This window comes from Entelurus aequoreus, linkage group LG25 (genome assembly GCF_033978785.1).
Source record: "Entelurus aequoreus isolate RoL-2023_Sb linkage group LG25, RoL_Eaeq_v1.1, whole genome shotgun sequence".
NCBI classification, from domain to species: domain Eukaryota; kingdom Metazoa; phylum Chordata; class Actinopteri; order Syngnathiformes; family Syngnathidae; genus Entelurus; species Entelurus aequoreus.
In genome coordinates, this window is record NC_084755.1 from 25,414,979 (window position 1) to 25,438,512 (window position 23,534).

General features: G+C 41.3%; 1 protein-coding gene across 4 annotated transcripts in view; it reads left to right on the forward strand.

Moving 5' to 3' along the window:
* Positions 1-11,916, forward strand: part of LOC133642193 (mitochondrial glycine transporter B-like) — a 22,584-nt gene extending 10,668 nt beyond the window's left edge. The window contains exon 7 of one of the 4 annotated variants that reach the window (XM_062036268.1): positions 11,216-11,916. In XM_062036268.1, the coding sequence (XP_061892252.1) occupies positions 11,216-11,338 (123 nt within the window). In that variant the 3' untranslated portion in view covers positions 11,339-11,916. The remainder of the gene's footprint in view (positions 1-11,215) is intronic. The other 3 variants (XM_062036266.1, XM_062036269.1, XM_062036267.1) reach the window with 3 other exon arrangements.
* The last annotated feature ends 11,618 nt before the right edge of the window (positions 11,917-23,534 follow it).

Sequence of the window (23,534 nt, forward strand, 5' to 3'; positions counted from 1 at the left end):
ACTTTGAAAAATCTATTCAAATAAATATTATTAGATATATTAATGCATTATTTATTACAATTAACTGTTATTTTACAGTTTATTAATTTGGTTCCTAAACATTTTATTTCACATCTCAATCACTATTTTTAGTAATTCCGATTTTAAATTGATTCATAGTTTTGACCAATTTTTAAAACATTTTTGTAAATACATTTTTAAAAAGACGTTTTTTCATGTTAATTTTTATTTCACAACCCACCTTTGGTATCATTCAAAAACAGGGTACTTAAAGTTTTAACTTCTTAAATTATTCTTAATTCACATAAAAAAATATTTCATATGCCTTTTTATGTCTAAATATTAAACACACCACTACATAGGAGCACTGGTTTGGAAAGTAATAAATATATTACTCTTTAAAATGTATTTAGCTGTAATTATTGAATTTACTGATTGATCATTTATTACAATGACTTAATTGTAATAGTTTTTACTTACACTATCTACAGCATAGCAAACAAGCAGCCGGAAAAAAACATTGTTCACATCCAATTGCTTTTATTATTTATTACGATTTCAAATCGATTCATATTTGTCCAAAATCTTTATTTTTTTTATTTTTTAAAGAATACATTTTTAAAAAGACGTTCTGTTTTTTTCCCAGAAATCCAGGAAAAAACATTTATTCAAGTTTTTTTTAAATTTCATAACATGTCTTCATTATCATCCTAGATTGGGTACTTAATTTTTTAATTAAAGGCCTACTGAAACCCACTACTACCGACCACGCAGTCTGATAGTTTATATATCAATGATGAAATCTTAACATTATAACACATGCCAATACGGCCGGGTTAACTTATAAAGTGACATTTTAAATTGGCCGCTAAACTTCCGGTTCGAAACGCCTCTGAGGATGACGTATGCGCGTGACGTAGCCCGGGGAACAGAGGTATGCCTTCCCCATTGAATACAATACAAAAAAGCTCTGTTTTCATTTCATAATTCCACAGTATTCTGGACATCTGTGTTCGTGAATCTGTTGCAATTATGTTCATTGCATTATGGAGAAAGAAGCTGAGCAAGCAAAGAAGAAAGTTGTCGGTGCGAAACGGACGTATTTTTCGAACGAAGTCAGCAACAACAGTACACAGCCGGCGCGTCTTTGTTTACATTCCCGAAAGATGCAGTCAAGATGGAAGAACTCGGATAACAGAGACTCTAACCAGGAGGACTTTTGACTTCGATACACAGACGCCTGTCGAGAACTGGGACAACACAGACTCTTACCAGGATTACTTTGATTTGGATGACAAAGACGCAGACGTGCTACCGTGAGTATGCAGCTTTGGCTTCTAAACATTTGATCGCTTGACCGTATGTGCGCAACTTTTTTTTTGCGTATGTACGTAACTTTTTAAAAATATATAAGCTTTATGAACCTTGGGTTAGGTGAACGGTCTTTTGGGCTGAGTGATTGTGTGTGTTGATCAGGTGTTTGAATTGTATTGGCGTGTTCTATGGAACTAGGAGCTAGCATAGGAGCTAGGAGTTAGCATAACAAAGACGTAGGTGTTTTTATGCAGGATTAATTTGTGGCATATTAAATATAAGCCTGGTTGTGTTGTGGCTAATATAGTATATATATGTCTTGTGTTTATTTACTGTTGTAGTCATTCCCAGCTGAATATCAGGTACCGTGAGTATGCAGCCTTGGCTGCTAAACATTTGATAGCTTGACCGTATGTGCGCGTCACGTACGTAACTTTTAAAAAATATATAAGCTTTATGAACCTTGGGTTAGGTGAACGGTCTTTTGGGCTGAGTGATTGTGTGTGTTGATCAGGTGTTTGAATTGTATTGGCGTGTTCTATGGAGCTAGCAGAGGAGCTAGGAGCTAGCATAACAAACACGTAGGTGTTTTTATGCAGGATTAATTTGTGGCATATTAAATATAAGCCTGGTTGTGTTGTGGCTAATAGAGTATATATATGTCTTGTGTTTATTTACTGTTGTAGTCATTCCCAGCTGAATATCAGGTCACCCCCGGCTCTCACAGCATCTTCCCTATCTCAATAGCTTCAACTCCCCACTAGTCCTTCACTTGCACTTTACTCATCCACAAATCTTTCATCCTCGCTCAAATTAATGGGGAAATTGTCGCTTTCTCGGTCCGAATCTCTCTCACTTCATGCGGCCATCATTGTAAACAATAGGGAACTTTGCGTATATGTTCAACTGACTACGTCACGCTACTTCCGGTAGGGGCAAGCCTTTTTTTATCAGATACCAAAAGTTGCAATCTTTATCGTCGTTGTTCTATACTAAATCCTTTCAGCAAAAATATGGCAATATCGCGAAATGATCAAGTATGACACATAGAATAGATCTGCTATCTCCGTTTAAATAAAAAAAATTCATTTCAGTAGGCCTTTAAGTCCTTATTTATAATTTAAGTTATTTTATTGGAATTTTTACTAATGGAATATTTTAAACCATACCGCTACTTGTTTTTCTGGTTTGGACAGCAAAACATCTATTACTTTTCTTTAAATTATTATACCAAATGTAATTTTAATAAATGTGTTATATTATTATTTATTACAATATTTTTTTGTCACACTATCTACAACAGGGCTCCAACTGGGGGCCACAGTGCAGTTATGGGGCTGATTGTAACAGTGAATTGCTTTATGATATAATTTGATTGTTATATATACTGTATATACCGGTATATATATTTGTTTTCTTCTTTTATTACACTGTAAAAAACAATCTGTAAATTTTATAGTCAAAACTGGCATCTCAGTTACCAGCAGGGGCGGATTAAGAAATTTTGGCCCCCTGGGCCTGACATGGTCTTGGCCCCTCAACCCCCCGCGCGTGTGGGCGCACACACACGCACGCACTATGCAAGAAATACTGTATACTGTGAACAGACATGCACACTGTACTGTACAGAAGAGTGCACATACTGCACACACACTATTAGGTATACCACACAGACACTGACAAGCACAGGTTTCACACAGACACAGGGGGAGGGGATAAATGGCCTAAAAATAAACATTTTTGAAAATGATTACGCCCACTTCAGTGATGGTGCATTGGGTCATTTGAGAGATATTATGTATTGGAAGTTGGTAGCTATCATGAAATAAACCCCCCAACCCACCCAAAAAACTAAATCGGACATGATTTTTGCCCCCTTTTCCTCCCTTCTATCATTAAAAATAAAATAATATCTTAGGAAAACACATTGGCATAACGGCAGCTGTGCAGCAAATTGAGGCTCAAAGTCTGTATCTATTTGTGGTTAAGCTTGAGGAGAAGGAGAAAGGTAAAATGATAACATGCATCGGAGAGCACCACAAAGAAAGGTGTAGGCCAGTTCATGGTACAAGGGCTGCATGCAGGTCAAGATAGCCCATTTCCAAGAATGCTATAGTGGCTGGACAGGCACTGGACATGTCCTGAACTCAGTGTCAGACGTGGCTGCCGAATACTTGGATGAAGTGAAGCAGCTGACAGATCTCATGCTGCCCCATCTGAAGACTGTCCTGGCCAGGCAGAGGATGGATGAGGAGACCTTCCCAATGGACCCTGTCAGTGAACAGGCTAGTAACATTGATGGCACCCCTGTGCACAACATTGGGATGGAGAGACAATGTGGCAAGGTGGACTACAAACTGAAGAAGTTGGGCACACTGAACGCAGTCAATAGGTCAATAATTTTACAGAAGAGCCAGGAGCTTCAGAGGTTTCAAGGCAGCAGCACAAGCAAAAAGGGAGGTTGAACTCAACTGGAGTAAATTCATGAAGGCAAAATTCGAGAGTAGGGCAGATGAGAAACAAGAGATGGCTCAAAGAAAGGAGAGTAAGAGACTAGACATGCTGGACACACTGAAATCTTTTGATGGCCCCTTCACGATAGTGGGGAAGTTGAAAAGTTCCTTGTGGATGAAAGTCTGCACAAGAATGCAAAGCTGCAGAGAATGAAGCTTGAGGTTCAGTTTGCCAGAGAAAGCACCAAGCTTCTGCCTAAAGTCAATCCTATCTTCACAATCCAGGTGACACTTCCCAGAAATGGCAAAAGTGCAATTCTCCAAGTCATAATGGATACTTAGAATTTTATGGTGGTGGTAAGTATTCATGAAAACAGGTAGCCTAACATTAGTGAATGGGTGAATTCTGGAAATAACCTAAAAATCTTACACAGTGCACCTTTAAGCAAGGGGTTTCTTTCGTGCTTTCAATTTTGCAAAATCATCCACCACATCATTGAAGTCCAACTCTCTTGTCAGCTCACTCTCAATTGCCATTAGAGATAACGCATTTAATCTTTTCTGAGTCATTCTTGTGCGCAGCTCATTTTTTACTCTTGACAAAAGAGAGAATGAGCGTTCTCCCTCACAGTTACTGACCGGTAGAGTGAGAAAAATCTGTAGCGCAATGTATGTATTAGGAAACGTAGGCTGTAGTCCAAAATGTATTATTGTTTTGAGCAGTCCTGAAGGGGTCCTCTCCTCATCAGTGTTGTTGAGCTGTATAAAAGATTTGAACTGTATAAGCTCCTGTCCAAGACTTTCATTGAGGTCAGATGGGTATGATTCAGTGAGAATCTTGGCCTTGTGAAGGACTGAAGCATTGGACTCTGTATCCAAAGAGAAAAGGACACTGAACAAATTGTTCAGATGTTTGTAGGCCTCCAGACGGTGATTAAGGCTTGAACTCAGTTGATCAATAGAGGCAATAAATGTCTCTATTTGAAACAGTTGCCTTCCCTCAAGCACAACATCTGGGGATGCTGATTCATCAGCAAACTTTTTACGTTTCCTCGTCCGTTCAGCCCTGTAAGATGGGGTGCCACCCAACATGTTTAAGGCTTTCTGCTCAAAATGATCAAATAGATCTCTTTGGGAGAGAACAAAGGTGCGCAGAGATTCCAGCAATCTAACTGCTGTACCAAGGTCCATGTCTGCTTTTTGAAGTTGCAGACTTGTGGCCTGAAATCTGGACAGAACAGTGTCCCAAAAGCCTGCCATGAAGGCCATCTCAAGTGAATCCAGCTTCCGCACTAGACTGTCAGCTTCAGTTTGTGTGTCTCGTTTCTCTGTGTCATCAGTGGAAATAACCTGTAGTGCTGCTTTTATTTTACTGTAGTTCTGCCACAGTGCTTTGGTAGATTCTGCACGGCAACTCCAACGCGTGTTGGATAAAGCTTTAAGTGTGAGATCTATGTTGGAATTGCCAAATACCCTGTCCCATCGGTGTGTGGATGCAGTTGTGAAGTTGTAAATAGACTGAATCAAGTCAAAATACTTAGAGACTTCATTTCCACATCTGTCAATGCTGTTGACTCCCACCAAATTCAAAGAGTGAGCTGCACATGGAATATAGTGTATTAATGGGTTGCTTTTCTTTAAGTGAGCCTGCAACCCATTATACCTCCCTGACATGTTGCTGGCATTATCATAAGCCTGCCCCCTGCAATTTGACAGCTCTAACCCTAGATTTTCCAACACAGACATGACACAGTTAGCCAAACTTTCACCTGTATGGCTAGTAATGGGCTCAAAACCCACAAAGCGTTCAACAACACTGCCCTCTTTGCTAACAAAACGGAATATGAATGTCAATTGGTCCACATGAGATAAATCTGGGGTTGAATCCACAATGATAGAGTAGTATTTGCTTGCTTGCAGTTCATCTGCTATAGCCTGTTTGGTTTTTGCACCCATCAATTCAATGAATTCCTCACAAATGGTGGAGGACAGATATGAGGTATTACCTCGACCCATCTGCCCAAACTTTCTGATGTGATCCTTTAGAAAGGGATCAAATTCAGCCAGGACCTCCAGAATACCAAGGTAGTTCCCATTGAGAGGAGACCCTAACGATTCATTTTTACCCCTAAATGCAAGGCCCCTTTCTGCAAGGAATTTAATGACTGCAACAACTCTTTGTAACACCTGCCTCCAATAGCTGCTCTCTGCCTGAAACTGTTTGAACAGGTCTGCATCAACTGTGGCACCTTTGGCGCGGTTCAAGACTGCTTGCATGCAGGTTATGTGCTCAGCACTTCGCTCATGTTCACCAAATCTTTCTGAGTGTTTCCAATCACAATAGCCTGTCACAAAAGAATGCGTTTTTGGGGAAAACAGTTTGCATGCAAAGCAGTAAACATTACCAGTAGAGGGAGAGTACATCAGCCACTCTCTTTGTACTCGTTGTCCATTGGGCAAGTGTGAAGTAAAATGTTCATTGTTTAGGCATCGGGTTTTGCCTCCTAGCCCACTGTTCCTCACAGAAGCTGGATAATGGCTGTGACGGTTGTGAAATGATTTTGCACCTCTTTGAATAAGAACTTCCTTCATTGACTCAGTGAGGGTCTCAGCCCATTTAGCGGGATCACTAGGTAGAGTTGTCACTGTAGATGGTGTTGAAGAAAGATTCAGCTCATTTTCTATGCTGTCCAGAGGTGCAGTGACCTCACATTCATCCGAGCAACTGGCTACTGCTGAATTGGTTGAATCATAAGCATCAGAAGCATTTGGTTCAGTGTCTACACTTGTAGTGGTCTCAGGATCTTGGGAGCTACATGCTAGCTCAGGTGCATTGCTAACCTTAGCTGAATTTGCAGTAGCATTTATAGAATTGCTTTCAGCAGATGTCTTTGTACTGAAGAAGCTGGAGATATTTGGAACACTCTCAAGTAAAACTGATTCCTTTTTTTTCTTTTCTTGCTGAATTTTTTTTCTAGCTCCTCCACTTAAACGTTTATGATCCATATTTCCCTTCTTTCTTTGCACATTGGCTCTTTGCCTATCACAACAGATAAACCAACTATGTGTGTGTGTGTGTGTGTGTGTGTGTGTGTGTGTGTGTGTGTGTGTGTGTGTGTGTGTGTGTGTGTGTGTGTGTGTGTGTGAGTTTGTTTGTGTGTTTATGATCGGTGCTGCTTCCTTCAAGTGTGTGAGGTGATTTAGAAAACTAGCAACCCAGCATCAACACTCCAAAGCAGAGAATAACAGCTTACTAGCATAGACAATTGAGAGCAGAGAATCAACTGATTCGTCTGATAGACAGCAGGAGAGCAGAGTGGTCAGTGATGATCGAATCAAGAAAATGTCTAAATGGCAAGGGAACAGACTGATTTGTACTGAGGAGAAAGAGAGAGAGAGAGCCAATTACAGTGAAATATATTCCAAAAGAGCCAAGTGACTAGCTGAAGGCAGGGACAAATGCCTTGGAGTGACCAACAAGAGTGCAAAGTACCAAATGGCAAAATGTGGAAAGACCAACAGGCAGATCTGCTTTTACCTCTTATCTTCACAACCAAAAAGTTGCTAAATGATGTTTTCAGTCGCTAGCCAGGTATGGCCAAAAGACGCGAAATCTAGCGGCAAAGTCGGTCAATCACACTGACAGTGAAACAAATATTTTGAAAAGATAATAATTGTACACCTTTGTGCACTTTAGTCTTCTATCTAAATATTTTCACAAAGGACACCAAGGCAGCTTGCTAGCTATGATGGGAGCAACAATGTCTGATAGACAGCAGGAGAGCAGAGTGGTCAGTGATGATCCAATCAAGAAAATGTCTAAATGGCAAGGGAACAGACTGATTTGTACTGAGGAGAAAGAGAGAGCCAAGTACAGTTAAATATATTCCAGAGCCAAGTGACTAACTGAAGGCAAAGACAACAGCCAGATACCTTAGCAGAGACCAACAAGAATTCAAAGTACCTAATAGCAAGATGGCGAGACCAACACAATAAATTGTATTAGGATTTAATTTATTAACGTTAATCTTAACAGCCAAAAAGTTGCTGAATAATGTTTGTAGTCGCTAGCCAGGTATGCCCAAAACAAGAGTCGCTAAACCTAGCAGCAAAGTTGCTTAATTGCAACACACTCTAGGATTCAGGGGAATTAAGGATAATAAAGATATTAATTGTACAACTTTTTGTACTTTTTTTCTAGTTTTTTGAGTCGCCAGCCATGTATGGCCAAAAGTCGCTAATTGAATGCCAACGTTGCTTAATCGCCAACACACTGGGACTCACTGAAGGACTGACTGAATAAAAAAGATAATTAAGATAATTGTGTACTTTTCTCTTCTGATATTTTCTCTAAGGACCCCAAGCTATCTGCAAGCAGCAATAATGTCTGACAGACAGGAGAGCAGAGTGGTCAGTGATGAATGGCAAGGGAACAGGCTGATTTGTACTGAGGAGAAAGAGAGAGAGAGAGCCAATTACAGTGAAATATATTCCAAAAGAGCCAAGTGACTAGCTGAAGGCAGGGACAAATGCCTTGGAGTGACCAAGAAGAGTGCAAAGTACCAAATGGCAAAATGTGGGAAGACCAACAGGAAGATCTGCTTTTACCACTTATCTTCACAACCAAAAAGTCGCTAAATGATGTTTTTAGTCGCTAGCCAGGTATGGCCAAAAGACGCGAAATCTAGCGGCAAAGTCGGTCAATCACACAGTGAAACAAATAATTTTAAAAAGATAGTAATCGTACAATGTCTTGTACTTTTGTCTTCTTTCTTAATATTTCTCAAAGGACACCAAAATGTCGCTATCTGCAGGCAGCTTGCTAGCTATGATGGCAGCAACAATGTACCTTAGAGTGACTGACCAACAAGAGCTCAAAGTACCTAATGGCAAAATGTGGAGAGACAGACACAATAAATTGCATTAAGATGAAGAGAACTGTTGCTATTATTAATCTTAACATCAACCAGAAAGTCGCTAAATGTCACCAGCCAGGTATGGCCAAAAGTCGCTTAATTGGCCACACACAGTAACAGAGAAACTAACAAAAAAAAGATCATAAAGATAATAGTTGTACAACTGTGTGTACTTTTGTCTTCTTTCTAAATATTTTCCCAAAGGACACCAAAATGTTGCTATCTGCAGGCGGGAGCGTGCCTATGTTCCCCGGGTCCTATGTTCCCCGGGTCCTATGTTCCCCGGTTGTTCCTGGGTCTTTGTATGCGACCGGGGAACTTAGGACCCTTTTCTAAAAAAGGGTCCTATGTTCCCTGCATTGTATCTGGCGAAATTGCGAAATTGTGCCCTGACCAAAACCATCCCTAAACCTAACCTGTCACAGGGCGTTGTGGAGCACTTTTTTTTGGCGAAATTGTGCCCTGACCAAAACTATCCCTAAACCTAACCTGTCACAGGGCGTTGTGGAGCACTTTTTTGGCGAAATTGTGCCCTGACCAAAACCATCCCTAAACCTAACCTGTCACAGGGCGTGCGGCAGCAGATAGAGCAACTCAAACGCGAACTTCCTTCCTTCGACAACTTAAACGCGTCTCTGTCATGCGTGTCTGCGTGCGTCTTACTTAGTCGCGCATTGGAAGCAGCGGGGAACATAGAACCCTTTTCTGGAAAAAGTGTTGTACGTTCCCCGCAGCGGGGAACATAGAACCCTTTTTTTTAAAAAGGGTCCTTAGTTCCCCGGTAGAGGGGAACATAGGACCCGGGTAACATAGGGACGGGGAACATAGGGATGACCCGCTGCAGGCAGCTTGCTAGCTATGATGGCAGCAACGATGTCTGCCAGACAGGAGAGAGTGGTCAGTGACGATCGAATCGAGAAAATGACAAAATGGGTCAAAGACCAAAAAGTTATTAACTGACAGCAGTGACAAATGTCAGACTGTAAACTTTCTCGAAAGAAAAGGACAAAATGGGAAGATGCTGATAATAACAGCAAAATGGAAAATATAAGAATTTCCAAGTAATGCTCAACTCAAGTGTGTGTGTGTGTGTGTGTGTGCGCGCGTTAAACTTCTTGTTGAATGATTTCAAATTATCTCTGAGTCTGAACTGAGGGAAAGGAAACCAAATTTTGAGCAGTCTCTCACGAGTTCAAAATACCAAATGAGGAGATTCTAAAAGAACAGACCGGTTTATGAAAGACTTGATGGGGGAGGGGCACAGCTAAGAATACTTGAGTGAGATTCTGTGATCCAAATTCGAGATAGAGCTTTTTGATAATGATAATTTGTCAGAGTAAGGTTGTGTAATCAAAATTTGAGAATGAGCTTTGTCAATCAATCAAGAATATTTGCATTAAGTTCTGTGATCAAAATTCAGAAACAACCTTTAATAATTGATAAAGAATATGTGAGTGAGGTTGTGTGATCCATCCAATTTGAGAATTAGCTTTGATAATAATGATTGAGAGCCTCTGGCCCTCTGTGGATCATGGCCGCGGGGCCAATTTTGCCTGGCCCCTTGGGGCCTCTGTGGGTCGTGGCCGCGGGGCCAAGTTGGCCTGGCCCCTTGGGGCCTCTGACCCTCTATGGATCGGGGCCAAGTTGGCCTGACCCCTCGGGGCCTCTGGCCCTCTATGGATCATGGCCGCGGGGCCAAGTTGGCCTGACCCCTTAGGACCTCAGGCCCTCTGTGGGTCGCGGCCGCGGGGCCAAGTTGACCTGGCCCCTTGGGGCCTCTTACCCTCTATGGATCGTGGCCGCGGGGCCAAGTTGACCTGGCCCCTTGGGGCCTCTGGCCTTCTGTGGCTCGCGGCCGCGGGGCCAAGTTGGCCTGGCCCTTTGGGGCCTCTGGCCTTCTGTGGGTCGTGGCCGCGGGGCCAAGTTGGCCTGGCCCCTTGGGGCCTCTGACCGTCTATGGATCGTGGCCGCGGGGCCAAGTTGACCTGGCCCCCTGGGGCCTCTGACCCTCTATGGATCGTGGCCGCGGGGCCAAGTTGGCCTGGCCCCTTGGGGCCTCTGACCGTCTATGGATCATGGCCGCGGGGCCATGTTGGCCTGGCCCCTTGGGGCCTCTGGCCCTCTGTGGGTCGCGGCCGCGGGGCCAAGTTGACCTGGCCCCTTGGGGCCTCTTACCCTCTATGGATCATGGCCGCGGGGCCAAGTTGGCCTGGCCCCTTGGGGCTTAAGATTATTATTTTTGCAAAAGTAGTTTTGCTTGGGTCGCGGCCGCGGGGCCAAGTTGGCCTGGCCCCTTGGGGCCTCTGGCCCCCTGGGCCTGGGCCCGGTAGGCCCGGTCATTAATCCACCTATGGTTACCAGAATTTATTTTTACAGCATATTACTGTAAATGGAAAAACTACCACAATTTTTTTGTCCCGGTAAAATTCTGGCAACTGAGCGATTTCTGTATTTTAGTTTGACATCTTTTTTCTTACCAAAAATGTACAGTATTTTCAGTATTTGATGTATTGGTATCTTATCTTCTCCAAGGAACATGGCCCAAGGGGCTTCTTAAGAGGGGCGGTGCCACGCTCTTTGAGGAGGACGCTGGTGGTAGCCATGGCGTGGACAATCTATGAGCAAACCATGGCTTACCTTGGCCTGAAGTCCTGAAGAGGGAAGCGGAGAAGATATGAGAAGAGATCAGGTCAAGTCTGAGCCGCCGCACAGAGCTGCTCTGGCCATTTAAAGGATGCAGAAGTGTACTCTCGGAATTGTGTTTTCACGCAGTAATGTATTTAAATTCTGAGCTTCTGGATGGTTGACAAGTGCCTAACTGAGAGTTGACTAACTGCACTGCATTATTTAACACTGCACAATACGCCTTGAAACAAATGTTGAACAAGGGTATATTAAATATTATATATATTTAATACCAATATTAAATTATTTGATCTTTTTTTAAGAAAATCACATGTTCAATGTGTGCCTCTTACCCCGCTCCTGAACTCTGTCAATAATTGAACAGAAGTTCACATTTCCAGTAGGAGCTGGATCCTGACCTGTGATATGCTGCTCTGCACTTATGTCATAAGGCATGCTGAATTATGGACCTAAGATCACTATGACACAATCAGGACTAACTCTGCTGCCTATAACCTTCTTTAAAGTTATGTTTTACTTAGTCATGAAAAGGAAGCTCAAAAATCCTGATAAAAGGGTCACTATTATAAAGGATTGTATTGCAACACTAACCAAGTAAAAACCTTCAATCTGCTGACATGCAGGCTGTTTTCTTTACCCTATATATATATATATTATATACATAATATATATATATATATTATAAATATAGTATATTATTTATTTATATATAAATATAGCCATCCATCCATTTTCTACCGCTTGTCCCTTTTGGGGTCGTGGGGGGTGCTGGAGCCTATCTCAGCTGCATTCGGGCGGAAGGCGGTGTACACCCTGGACAAGTCGCGACCTCATCACAGGGCCAACACAGATAGACAGACAACACTCACATTCACGCACTAGGTCCAATTTAGTGTTGCCAATCAACCTATCCCCAGATGCATGTCTTTGGTGGTGGAAGGAAGCCGGAGTACCTGGAGAGAACACAGAAAGATCCCGAGCCCGGGATTGAACTCAGGACTACTCAGGACCTTTGTATTTTGAGGCACATGCACTAACCCCTGTTCCACCGTGCTGCCCTATATAAGGATATATAATTGATATAAAAAAAAAATATATATATATATTTTATATAAAAATATAATATATAATTTATTTTTATATATATGTATGTATATATATATATATATATATATATATATATATATATATATATATATATATATATATATATATATATAATTCATATACAAAATATAATATATAATTTATTTATATATATATATATATATATATATATATATATATATATATATATATATATATATATATATATATATACATACATACAGTATATATTTATATATATATATGTATAATAATAATAATACCTGGGATTTGTATAGCGCTTTTCTAAGTACCCAAAGTCACTTTACATGTTAAATATACAATATATATGTATATTGTGTGTGTATATATATATATGAATACATATATTTATATATATATATACACGTATATAATGTGTATATATATATATATATAAATACTGGTGCTTTAAATGGGACGATGAAAAATAAGGATTACCTCCAAATTCTTCAGGACAACCTAAAATCATCAGCCCGGAGGTTGGGTCTTGGGTGCAGTTGGGTGTTCCAACAGGACAATGACCCCAAACACACGCGAAAAGTGGTAAAGGAATGGCTAAATCAGGCTAGAATTAAGGGTTTAGTATGACCTTCCCAAAGTCCTGACTTAAATGTGTGGACAATGTTGAAGAAACAAGTCCATGTCAGAAAACCAACACATTTAGCTGAACTGCACCAATTTTTGTCAAGAGGAGTGGTCAATAATTCAACCAGAAGCCTGTGGATGGCTACCTAAAGCGCCTTATTGCAGTGAAACTTGCCAAGGGACATATAACCAAATATTAACATTGCTATACGTATACTTTTGACCCAGCAGATTTGGTCACATTTTCAGTAGACCAATAATAAATTCATGAAAGAACCAAACTTCATGAATATTTTTTGTGACAAACAAGTATGTGCTCCAATCACTTCATCACAAAAAAATAAGAGTTGTAGAAATTATTGGAAACTCAAGACAGCCATGACATTATGTTCTTTACAAGTGTATGTAAACTTTTGATTGCGACTGTATATATGTTAAAGAAAACAGCCTGCATATCAGCTTACGTATACATAAGTAATACTCACACACACATAAATACAAACCCCGTTTCCATATGAGTTGGGAAATTGTGTTAGATGTAAATATAAATGGAATACAATGATTAGCAAATCATTTTCAACCCATATTCAGTTGAATATGCTACAAAGACAACATATTTGACGATCAAACTGATAAACATTTTTTTTTTGCAAATCATTAACTCTAGAATTTGATGCCAGCAACATGTGACAAAGAAGTTGGGAAAGGTGGCAATAAATACTGATAAAGTTGAGGAATGCTCATCAAACACTTATTTGGAACATCCCACAGGTGAACAGGCAAATTGGGAACAGGTGGGTGCCATGATTGGGTATAAAAGTAGATTCCATGAAATGCTCAGTCATTCACAAACAAGGATGGGACGAGGGTCACCACTTTGTCAACAAATGCGTGAGCAAATTGTTGAACAGTTTAAGAAAAACCTTTCTCAACCAGCTATTGCAAGGAATTTAGGGATTTCACCATCTACGCTCCGTAATATCATCAAAGGGTTCAGAGAATCTGGAGAAATCACTGCACGTAAGCAGCTAAGCCCGTGACCTTCGATCCCTCAGGCTGTACTGCATCAATAAGTGACATGAGTGTGTAAAGGATATCACCACATGGGCTCAGGAACACTTCAGAAACCCACTGTCAGTAACTACAGTTATAGGCGCAAAGTTGAAAAGCCAGCATCTGGGATGGTATGGGGGTGTATTAGTGCCAAAGACATGGGTAACTTACACAGCTGTGAAGGCGCCATTAATGTTGAAATAAGGTACATACATGTTTTGGAGCAACATATGTTGCTATCCAAGCAACGTTACCATGGACGCCCCTGCTTATTTCAGCAAGACAATGCCAAGCCACGTGTTACATCAACGTGGCTTCATAGTAAAAGAGTGCGGGTACTAGACTGGCCTGCCTGTAGTCCAGACCTGTCTCCCATTGAAAATGTGTGGCGCATTATGAAGCCTAAAATACCACACGGTCTGTGCGCTGTCATGATTCATTTTGGTACTTTGGGGGCGGGCATGCTTAGACGGCCCCTTCTTTCTGATTGGCTCTGAGCATTTTTCATATGAGCCAATCAGAAGTATAGCAGGGCGGGTCATCGTCAATATGTATCAAGATTTACGGAGGAAGAAGTGGATCAAAAAATGTCGGCTGAAAAAGAGGTAAGTTGAGGGACACACTTATTTACATTATTAAACTGCTTTGGAGTGATTGTAAGGGTTTACTGACTTGTTAGAAGAATGGAGGCTCCACTGCTATCTTAGTTGAAAACATTAAATGCACTGCACATGAGTGTAATAAAAAAAGCACCTGGACTTGCTAGTTCACACAGCATCCCAGATGTTAGACATTCATGTGTGTTGTTTCGCTTGTTGCTTGTTTTATTACTTTTCTTCTCATCATAGTCCTAATACTTGTCAGGTATCCCGTTTTGGCCAGAAACATCCTGTATTTTACACCTCTTTCCTAGCCTTACTAGCCAGCCCATCTCTTTTGCATTCTGTTCGATTGCATTACGAAATTTGAATGTAAATGAAAAATCATGTAGGGCTGGTATGTTTTATTTATTTTATTTTATTAACACTGGTATGTTTTATTTGTTGACCTTCAAATTAAATGTGCTGTGACTTGACATGTCATCGGTCTTACACATTTTGGTTATATACTGTACTTCTGTATTCTATAGTAACCAATTTGCATCTTCCTTTTCTAAACATAAATGCTGGCAGGGATGGAGAGGAGGTTTTTTGAGGGGGGCATTGATGGCAAAGTACCAAAGTACTCAATGACTGACTTTAAAAAATACAACTTCAAGTAGGTTGTAAAAAAAAGGCAGATGAAGTGAAACTATAGCAATGCTTTTCTTTACACTCTCTCATGCACACAGATGCTCATGTTATGAGAAGCATATTGTTTCAAAAATATTAACATTAATTGTTGTTATTTTAAACATCTTTCAGATTACATTGCTCGAATTCAAAAACCACTTTACTACACAATTATTAGGCCCAATGTGCAGGATTATTCTATTAGTATTAGTTATTTTTTATGTTTTATCATATCTTAGCTTATTTTTATGTTTTATCATATCTTAGCCTGTTTTATATGGTCTTATTATATTTATATTTCAGTTTTTATTGTATTTTATTTTATTTTATAGTTTTTCATATTGTAGTTTATTTTTATGTTTGATTATATCTTATCTTATTTCATATTATTTTTGGACTTTTACCTGATGTGTATTTTAATTATTTTTAATCCATTTATTTTATCATCTAGTGTTTCCTCAAAGAGCCCTCTGGAGCTCCACGTCCAGAGGGTTCCTGTGATTGGCTATTGTCATTGTGTTGTTATTATTATTGTTGTTGTTGTTGTTGTTTGTTTATTTTTATGTACATGTTTGACTGTCTTCATGGGGTGTGGGTGTTATTTCTCATTTTGTTTTTAACTATGTAAAGCACTTTGAGCTGCATTTTAAATGTATGAAAAGTGCTTTATAAATAAAAATGTATTATTATTATTATCAAACCCTTACAATCACTCCAAAGCAGTTCAATAATGTAAATAAGTGTGTCCCTCAATTTACAATACAGTCAGCAAGATAGGAAGGAGCTAGACCATGTAATATTTTATACGTAAGTAGTAAAACCTTAAAGTCGCATCTTAAGTGCACAGGAAGCCAGTGCAGGTGAGCCAGTATAGGCGTAATATGATCAAACTTTCTTGTTCTTGTCAAAAGTTTAGCAGCCGCATTTTGTACCAACTGTAATATTTTAATGCTAGACATAGGGAGACCCGAAAATAATATGTTACAGTAGTCGAGACGAGACATAACGAACGCATGAATAATAATCTCAGCGTCGCTAGTGGACAAAATGGAACGAATTTTAGCAATATTACGGAGATGAAAGAAGGCCGTTTTAGTAACACTCTTAATGTGTGACTCAAACGAGAGAGTTGGGTCGAAAATAATACCCAGATTCTTTACCGAGTCGCCTTGTGTAATTGTTTGGTTGTCAAATGTTAAGGTGGTATTATTAAATAGATGTCGGTGTTGAGCAGGACCGATAATCAGTATTTCCGTTTTCTTAGTGTTGAGTTGCAAAAAGTTAGCGGACATCCATTGTTTAATTTCATTAAGACACGCCTCCAGCTGACTACAATCCGGCGTGTTGGTCAGCTTTAGGGGCATGTAGAGTTGAGTGTCATCAGCATAACAGTGAAAGCTAACACCGTATTTGCGTATGATGTCACCTAGCGGCAGCATGTAAATACTAAAGAGTGCAGGGCCAAGAACCGAACCCTGGGGGACTCTGCACGTTACCTTAACATAGTCCGATGTCACATTTTTATGGGAGACGCACTGCATCCTGTCAGTAAGATAAGAGTTAAACCAAGACAAGGCTAAGTCTGACAAACCAATACGTGTTTTGATACGCTCTAATAAAATATTATGATCGACGGTATCGAAAGCGGCGCTAAGATCAAGAAGCAGCAACATAGATGACGTATCAGAATCCATCGTTGGCAATAGATCATTAGTCATTTTTGCGAGGGCTGTCTCCGTAGAGTGGTCTGCCCTGAAACCGGATTGAAAAGGTTCACAGAGATTGTTAGACGCTAAGTGTTCATTTAGCTGCTGTGCAACCATTTTTTCGAGGATTTTCGAGATAAACGGAAGGTGGGAAGGTAGTTTACCATGAGGTCAGGATCGAGGTTAGGTCTTTTGAGTAGAGGATGAATAACCGCTTTTTTGAATGCTAGGGGAACAGTTTCAGAGGAAAATGATAAGTTTATAATATTTAGCACTGATGGACCTAATAATACAAAAAGTTCCTTGATAAGTTTCCCAGGAAATGGGTCAAGTAAACATGTTGTTTGTTTTGTCCCATTTACACATCTTAACAATTTCTCTAATGTTATTTCATCAAAGAGAGAGAAACTAATTTGGAGGGCGGTATCCGTCGTATATACAGTCGTATCTGTGTTAATAGAACCTAGTTGTAGCTGGGATGCATTGTCTTTAATCTCCTTTCTAATGACTTCAATTTTCTTATTAAAGAAATTCATAAAGTCATCTGCCGAGTGGGTGGAGCTACTGGGAGGAGTCCCTTGTTGGGTTAGCGATGCTACTGTACTAAACAAAAATTTAGGATCATTTTTGTTGAGGTGGATGAGATTTGAGTAATATTTAGCTTTAGCTAAGGTAAGCATGCGTTTATAAGTTATTAAACTATCACACCATGCTTGATGGAAAACCTCAAGTTTAGTCGCGCGCCATTTACGTTCCAGCTTTCTACATGATAATTTATGGGCTCTAGTTTCTTCTGTAAACCATGGGGTACACCTTTTAGGGGCCCTTTTTAGCTTTAGCGGTGCTACACTATCAATGGTGTTGCGCAGGGCGTCGTTAAAGTTGTTAGTGAGGTTATCAATAGAGCCCACATAATTCGGGAATGGTGCCATTACCGAAGGCAGTAGGTCAGTAAGAGTCGTCGTTGTGGCAGCATTAATGTTGCGGCTGCTATAGTAGTTATTATTATTATTAGTTTGTTGACAATGAGTCAGAACTTCGAATTTTATAAGGTAATGATTGGACATTACTTTAGTATACGGGAGTATCGTAACTTTGGAGGTATATATACATAAAGAAAACAGCCTGCATGTCAGCTTTGTTGTATTAGTATAACAAATTCAAATTTTTCTCTGTACCTTAGGCCTTTTTACTATGGAGGGTCAAATGGGACAGAATAAAATGAATACATACATCTTCAAATAGTGACTTAAATGTGTTAATTAATTCATTAAAATTGGAATTAAATACATAAATGCTGCAATAAATCAATCAAACATAGAATAATGAATTAACTCTTGAAAGGTATGATTAAATTGTGAAATGATTCTTTATTTACATGATCAATTAAGCATATTATTAGGACTAAGGACTTAGTTCTAAGGTTGTCTAAAATAAAAAGTGACTAGAATTGAACAATTTATCCTACAAAAAAAAAGTACAACCAATGGAAATGCCAGCGCTGTGAGAGAATGAACCGTGCCATCGAAAGATCAAAGCAATCTCTAAAATGGTCGCCCGTCTCTCAGGCTTTTGTCCACCAAGCCTTGGCAGCAACCGAAACTGAAAGTTAACTTGACATGCGTGCCGAGCACACGCACCCTCCTCCTCCGAAGTGTCTCCGCAGGCTGGCACTTCATGACTCGGTTACACCATTACATTCAGAACCAAGGCCTAAGCTACTCAAGACTTCTTAGGTGTTCATATTCTGTTAAAAGGAGGGGAAATATTCAGCTAACATTTAAAATAGCTAATTTTATAGTTAAATATATTACATCTTGCAATAAATTAATTAATGCCACATTTATATTATCCATTTATTTTTTAAAATTACAATCCTAATAAATGAATGACACCATCCATCCATCCATTTTCTTCTGCTTATCCGAGGTGGGGTCGCGGGGGCAGCAGCCTAAGCAGAGAAGCCCAGACTTCCCTCTCCCCACTCACTTCGTCCAGCTCCTCCCGGGGGATCCCGAGGCGTTCCCAGGCCAGCCGGAAGACATAGTCTTCCCAATGTGTCCTGAGTCTTCCCTGTGGCCTCCTGCCGGTCGGACGTGCCCCAAACACCTCCATAGGGAGGCGTTTGGGTGGCATCCTGACCAGATGCCCGAACCACCTCATCTGGCTCCTCTCGATGTGGAGGAGCAGCGGCTTTACTTTGAGCTCCTCCCGGATGACAGAGCTTCTCACCCTATCTCTAAGGGAGAGCCCCGCCACCCGGCGGAGGAAACTCATTTCGGCCGCTTGTACCCGTGATCTTGTCCTTTCGGTCATAACCCAAAGCTCATGACCATAGGTGAGGATGGGAACGTAGATCGACCGGTAAATTGAGAGCTTTGCCTTCCGGCTCAGCTCCTTCTTCACCACAACGAAACGATACAGCGTCCGCATTACTGAAGACGCAGCACCGATCCGCCTGTCGATGTCACGGTCCACTCTTCCCCCACTCGTGAGCAAGACTCCGAGGTACTTGAACTCCTGCACTTGGGGCAAGATCTCCTCCCCAACTTGGAGTGGCACTCCACCTCTTCCCGGGCGAGAACCATGGACTCGGACTTGGAGGTGCTGATTCTCATCCCAGTCGCTTCACAGATCCTGGCCAGTTGAAGCCATCAGGACCACATCATCTGCAAAAAGCAGAGACCTAATCCTGCAGCCACCAAACCGGATCCCCTCAACGCCCTGACTGCGCCTAGAAATTCTGTCCATAAAAGTTATGAACAGAATCTGTGACAAAGGGCAGCCTTGGAAACCCTCACTGGAAACAGGTAGGACTTACTGCCGGCAATGCGGACCAAGCTCTGACACTGATCATACAGGGAGCGGACAGCCACAATCAGACAGTCCGATACTTCATACTCTCTGAGCACTCCCCACACGGTCGAATGCCTTCTCCAAGTCCACAAAGCACATGTAGACTGGTTGGGCAAACTCCCATGCACCCTCAAGGACCCTGCCGAGAGTATAGAGCTGGTCTACCGTTCCACGACCAGGACGAAAACCACACTGTTCCTCCTGGATCCGAGGTTTGACTATCCGGCGTAGCCTCCTCTCTAGTACACCTGAATAGACCTTACCGGGAAGGCTGAGGAGTGTGATCCCATGATAGTTGGAACACACCCTCCGGTTCCCCTTCTTAAAGAGAGGAACCATCATCCCGGTCTGCCAATCCAGAGGTACCGTCCCCGATGTCCACGCGATGTTGCAGAGTCTTGTCAACCAAGACAGCCCCACAGCCTCCAGAGCCTTTAGGCAGTGGTTCTCAACCTTTTTTCAGTGATGTACCCCCTGTGAAAAATTTTTCAGTCATAGCAAAGCATTTTTGGTTGAAAAAAAAGAGATAAAGAAGTAAAATACAGCACTATGTCATCAGTTTCTGATTTATTAAATTGTATAAAAAAATATTGCTCATTTGTAGTGGTCTTTCTTGAACTATTTGGAAAAAAGATAAAAATAACTAAAAACTTGTTGAAAAATAAACAAGTGATTCAATTATAAATAAAGATTTCTACACATAGAAGTAATCATCAACTTAAAGTGCCCTCTTTGGGGATTGTAATAGAGATCCATCTAGATTGATGAATTTAACACTAAACATTTCTTCAAAAAAAATAAAAAATCTTTAACATCAATATTCATGGAACATGTCCACAAAAAAATCTAGCTGTCAACACTGAATATTGCATTGTAATGAATGAAATAGCCTACTTGATTTGATGTTCAGATTATGAATTTACATTCATATTTTGTTGAAGTATTATTCAATAAATATATTTATAAAGGATTTTTGAATTGTTGCTATTTTTAGAATATTTAAAAAAAATCTCACGTACCCCTTGGCATACCTTCAAGTACCCCCAGGGGTACCCGTACCCCCATTTGAGAACCACTGCCTTAAGGAACTGCGGGCGGATCTCATCCACCCCCAGGGCCTTGCCACCGAGGAGCTTTTTAACTACCTCGGCAACCTCAGCCCCAGAAATAGGAGAGCCCACCACAGATTCCCCAGGCACTGCTTCCTCATAGGAAGATGTGTTGGTGGGATTGAGGAGGTCTTCGAAGTATTCCCTACACCGATCTACAACAGCTGCAGTAGAGGTCAGCAGCACACCATCCTCACCATACACGGTGTTGACAGTGCACTGCTTCCCCCCCCTGAGGCGGCGGATGGTGGACCAGAATCGCTTCGAAGCCGTCCGTAAGTCGTTTTCCATGGCTTCCCCAAACTCCTCCCATGTCCGAGTTTTTACCTCCGCGACCGCTGAAGTCGCACTTCGCTTGGCCTGTCGGTACCTGTCCGCTGCCTCTGGAGTCCCATGAGCCAAAAGGACCCGAAGGACTCTTTCTTCAGCTTGACGGCATCCCTCACTGCTGGTGACCACCAGCGGGTTCTAGGATTACCGCCACGACAGGCACCAACCGCCTTGCGGCCACAGCTCCAATCAGCCGCCTCGACAATAGAGGCATGACACCATAATGTAATTATTTAAAATATATATATTGTATCTATATTAGTGTGAATGTGAGTGTGAATGTTGTCTGTCTATCTGTGTTGGCCCTGCGATGAGGTGGCGACTTGTCCAGGGTGTACCCCACCTTCCGCCCGATTGTAGCTGAGATAGGCTCCAGCGCCCCCCGACCCCGAAGGGAATAAGCGGTAGACAATGGATGAATGGTATCTATATTACTCAAAAACTGTGCACACAGGCTGCATTTATTTGGTTTAAATCAAATAAATGGTTACAGTTTACGTGACTTTAATTCATGTATGCTGACAGCATAATTATGTTCTTAATTTGATTAAAAGAACACCTAAAAACGTTCCGAGCAGTGCCCATGTTTCACTCCAAGTCTTTAATGTTTTTTTTTCTTGTTTTTTTTGCAAGGCAGTTTTTTGCACCAGGTCGATAGTTACCTTGCCACTAATAAACTCATGTACAAATTCCAATCCAGCTTCAGAACTAACCACTCCACTGACACTTGTCTTCTCTATCTGACCGACCACATCAAACATGAGGTGGACGCGGGCAAATACTGCGGCATGGTCATGCTGGACCTTCAGAAGGCCTTTGACACCGTTAACCACGCTATACTGTTGGATAAGCTCAGAGCAATCGGATTTAACAAAACCTCATGGAGCTGGATGCAATCTTACTTGGAGGGGAGGGAGCAGGTGGTAGAGGTGAACGGCACCGTGTCCCCCCCCTCCCCCCCCTCTCGGTGAGCTGTGGAGTCCCCCAAGGCAGTATATTGGGACCTTTACTGTTCCTAATATACATAAATGACATGTCATCGGCATGCGACTGTGAATTGTTTTTGTTTGCGGATGACTCTGCCTTGCTGGTATCAGACAAGGACAAGTCACAGGTGGAGAAAATCCTCAGTGCTGAGCTGTGTAGAACTTGCACCTGGCTCGCTGACAACAAGCTATCCATACACTTGGGTAAAACAGAATACATCCTGTTTGGGTCCCACATCAACCTTAAGAAAGTCAATGACTTCACCATAAAAGTGGGTGACATTGTTATCACCAGGAAAGATGAGGTCACCTACCTAGGTTCCATTCTAGAGGCTAACCTTTCCTGTGATAAAATGGCAACCAAGGTAATCAGAAAGGTTAACCAACGAACGAGATTTCTCTACAGAATCTCCTCTCTGGTCAACAAAAGCACCTTGAGGATTCTGGCGGGAACTCTCGTTCAACCCTTTTTCGATTACGCATGCACCTCCTGGTACCCTAGCACCTCCAAAACCCTCAAATCTAAACTCCAAACATCTCAGAACAAGCTAGTCAGGTTACTTCTAGACCTCCACCCCAGATCCCACCTCACTCCTACCCACTTCTCTAAAGTGGGCTGGCTCAAGGTGGAGGACAGAGTTAAACAACTTTCACTGAGCCTAGTCTATAAAATCCACTACACCTCCCTGATACCGAAGTACATGTCAAACTACTTCCTTAACGCAAATGACCGCCATAACCACAACACCAGGGGGAGCTCCACTAACCACGTTAAACCCAGATTCCAAACTAACAAAGGTCTTAACTTATTCTCTTTCTATGCCACATCAATGTGGAATGCGCTCCCAACAGGTATAAAAGAAAGGGCATCTCTATCCTCCTTCAAAACCGCACTAAAAGTTCACCTCCAGGCAGCTACAACTCTAAACTAACACCCTCCCCGGATTGCTAATAATCAAATGTAAACAATCAAATGCAGATACTTTTTCTTATGCCTTCTGATCTCTCTCTCTCTCTCTTTCTCTCTCTCTCGCTCTCTTTCTCTCTCTCTCTCTATATGTCCACTACTTGCTGTCCATATCCTACCCCCCACCCCCTCCACATCCCTGATTGTAAATAATGTAAATAATTCGATGTGATTATCTTGTGTGATGGCTGTATTATGATGATAGTATATATGA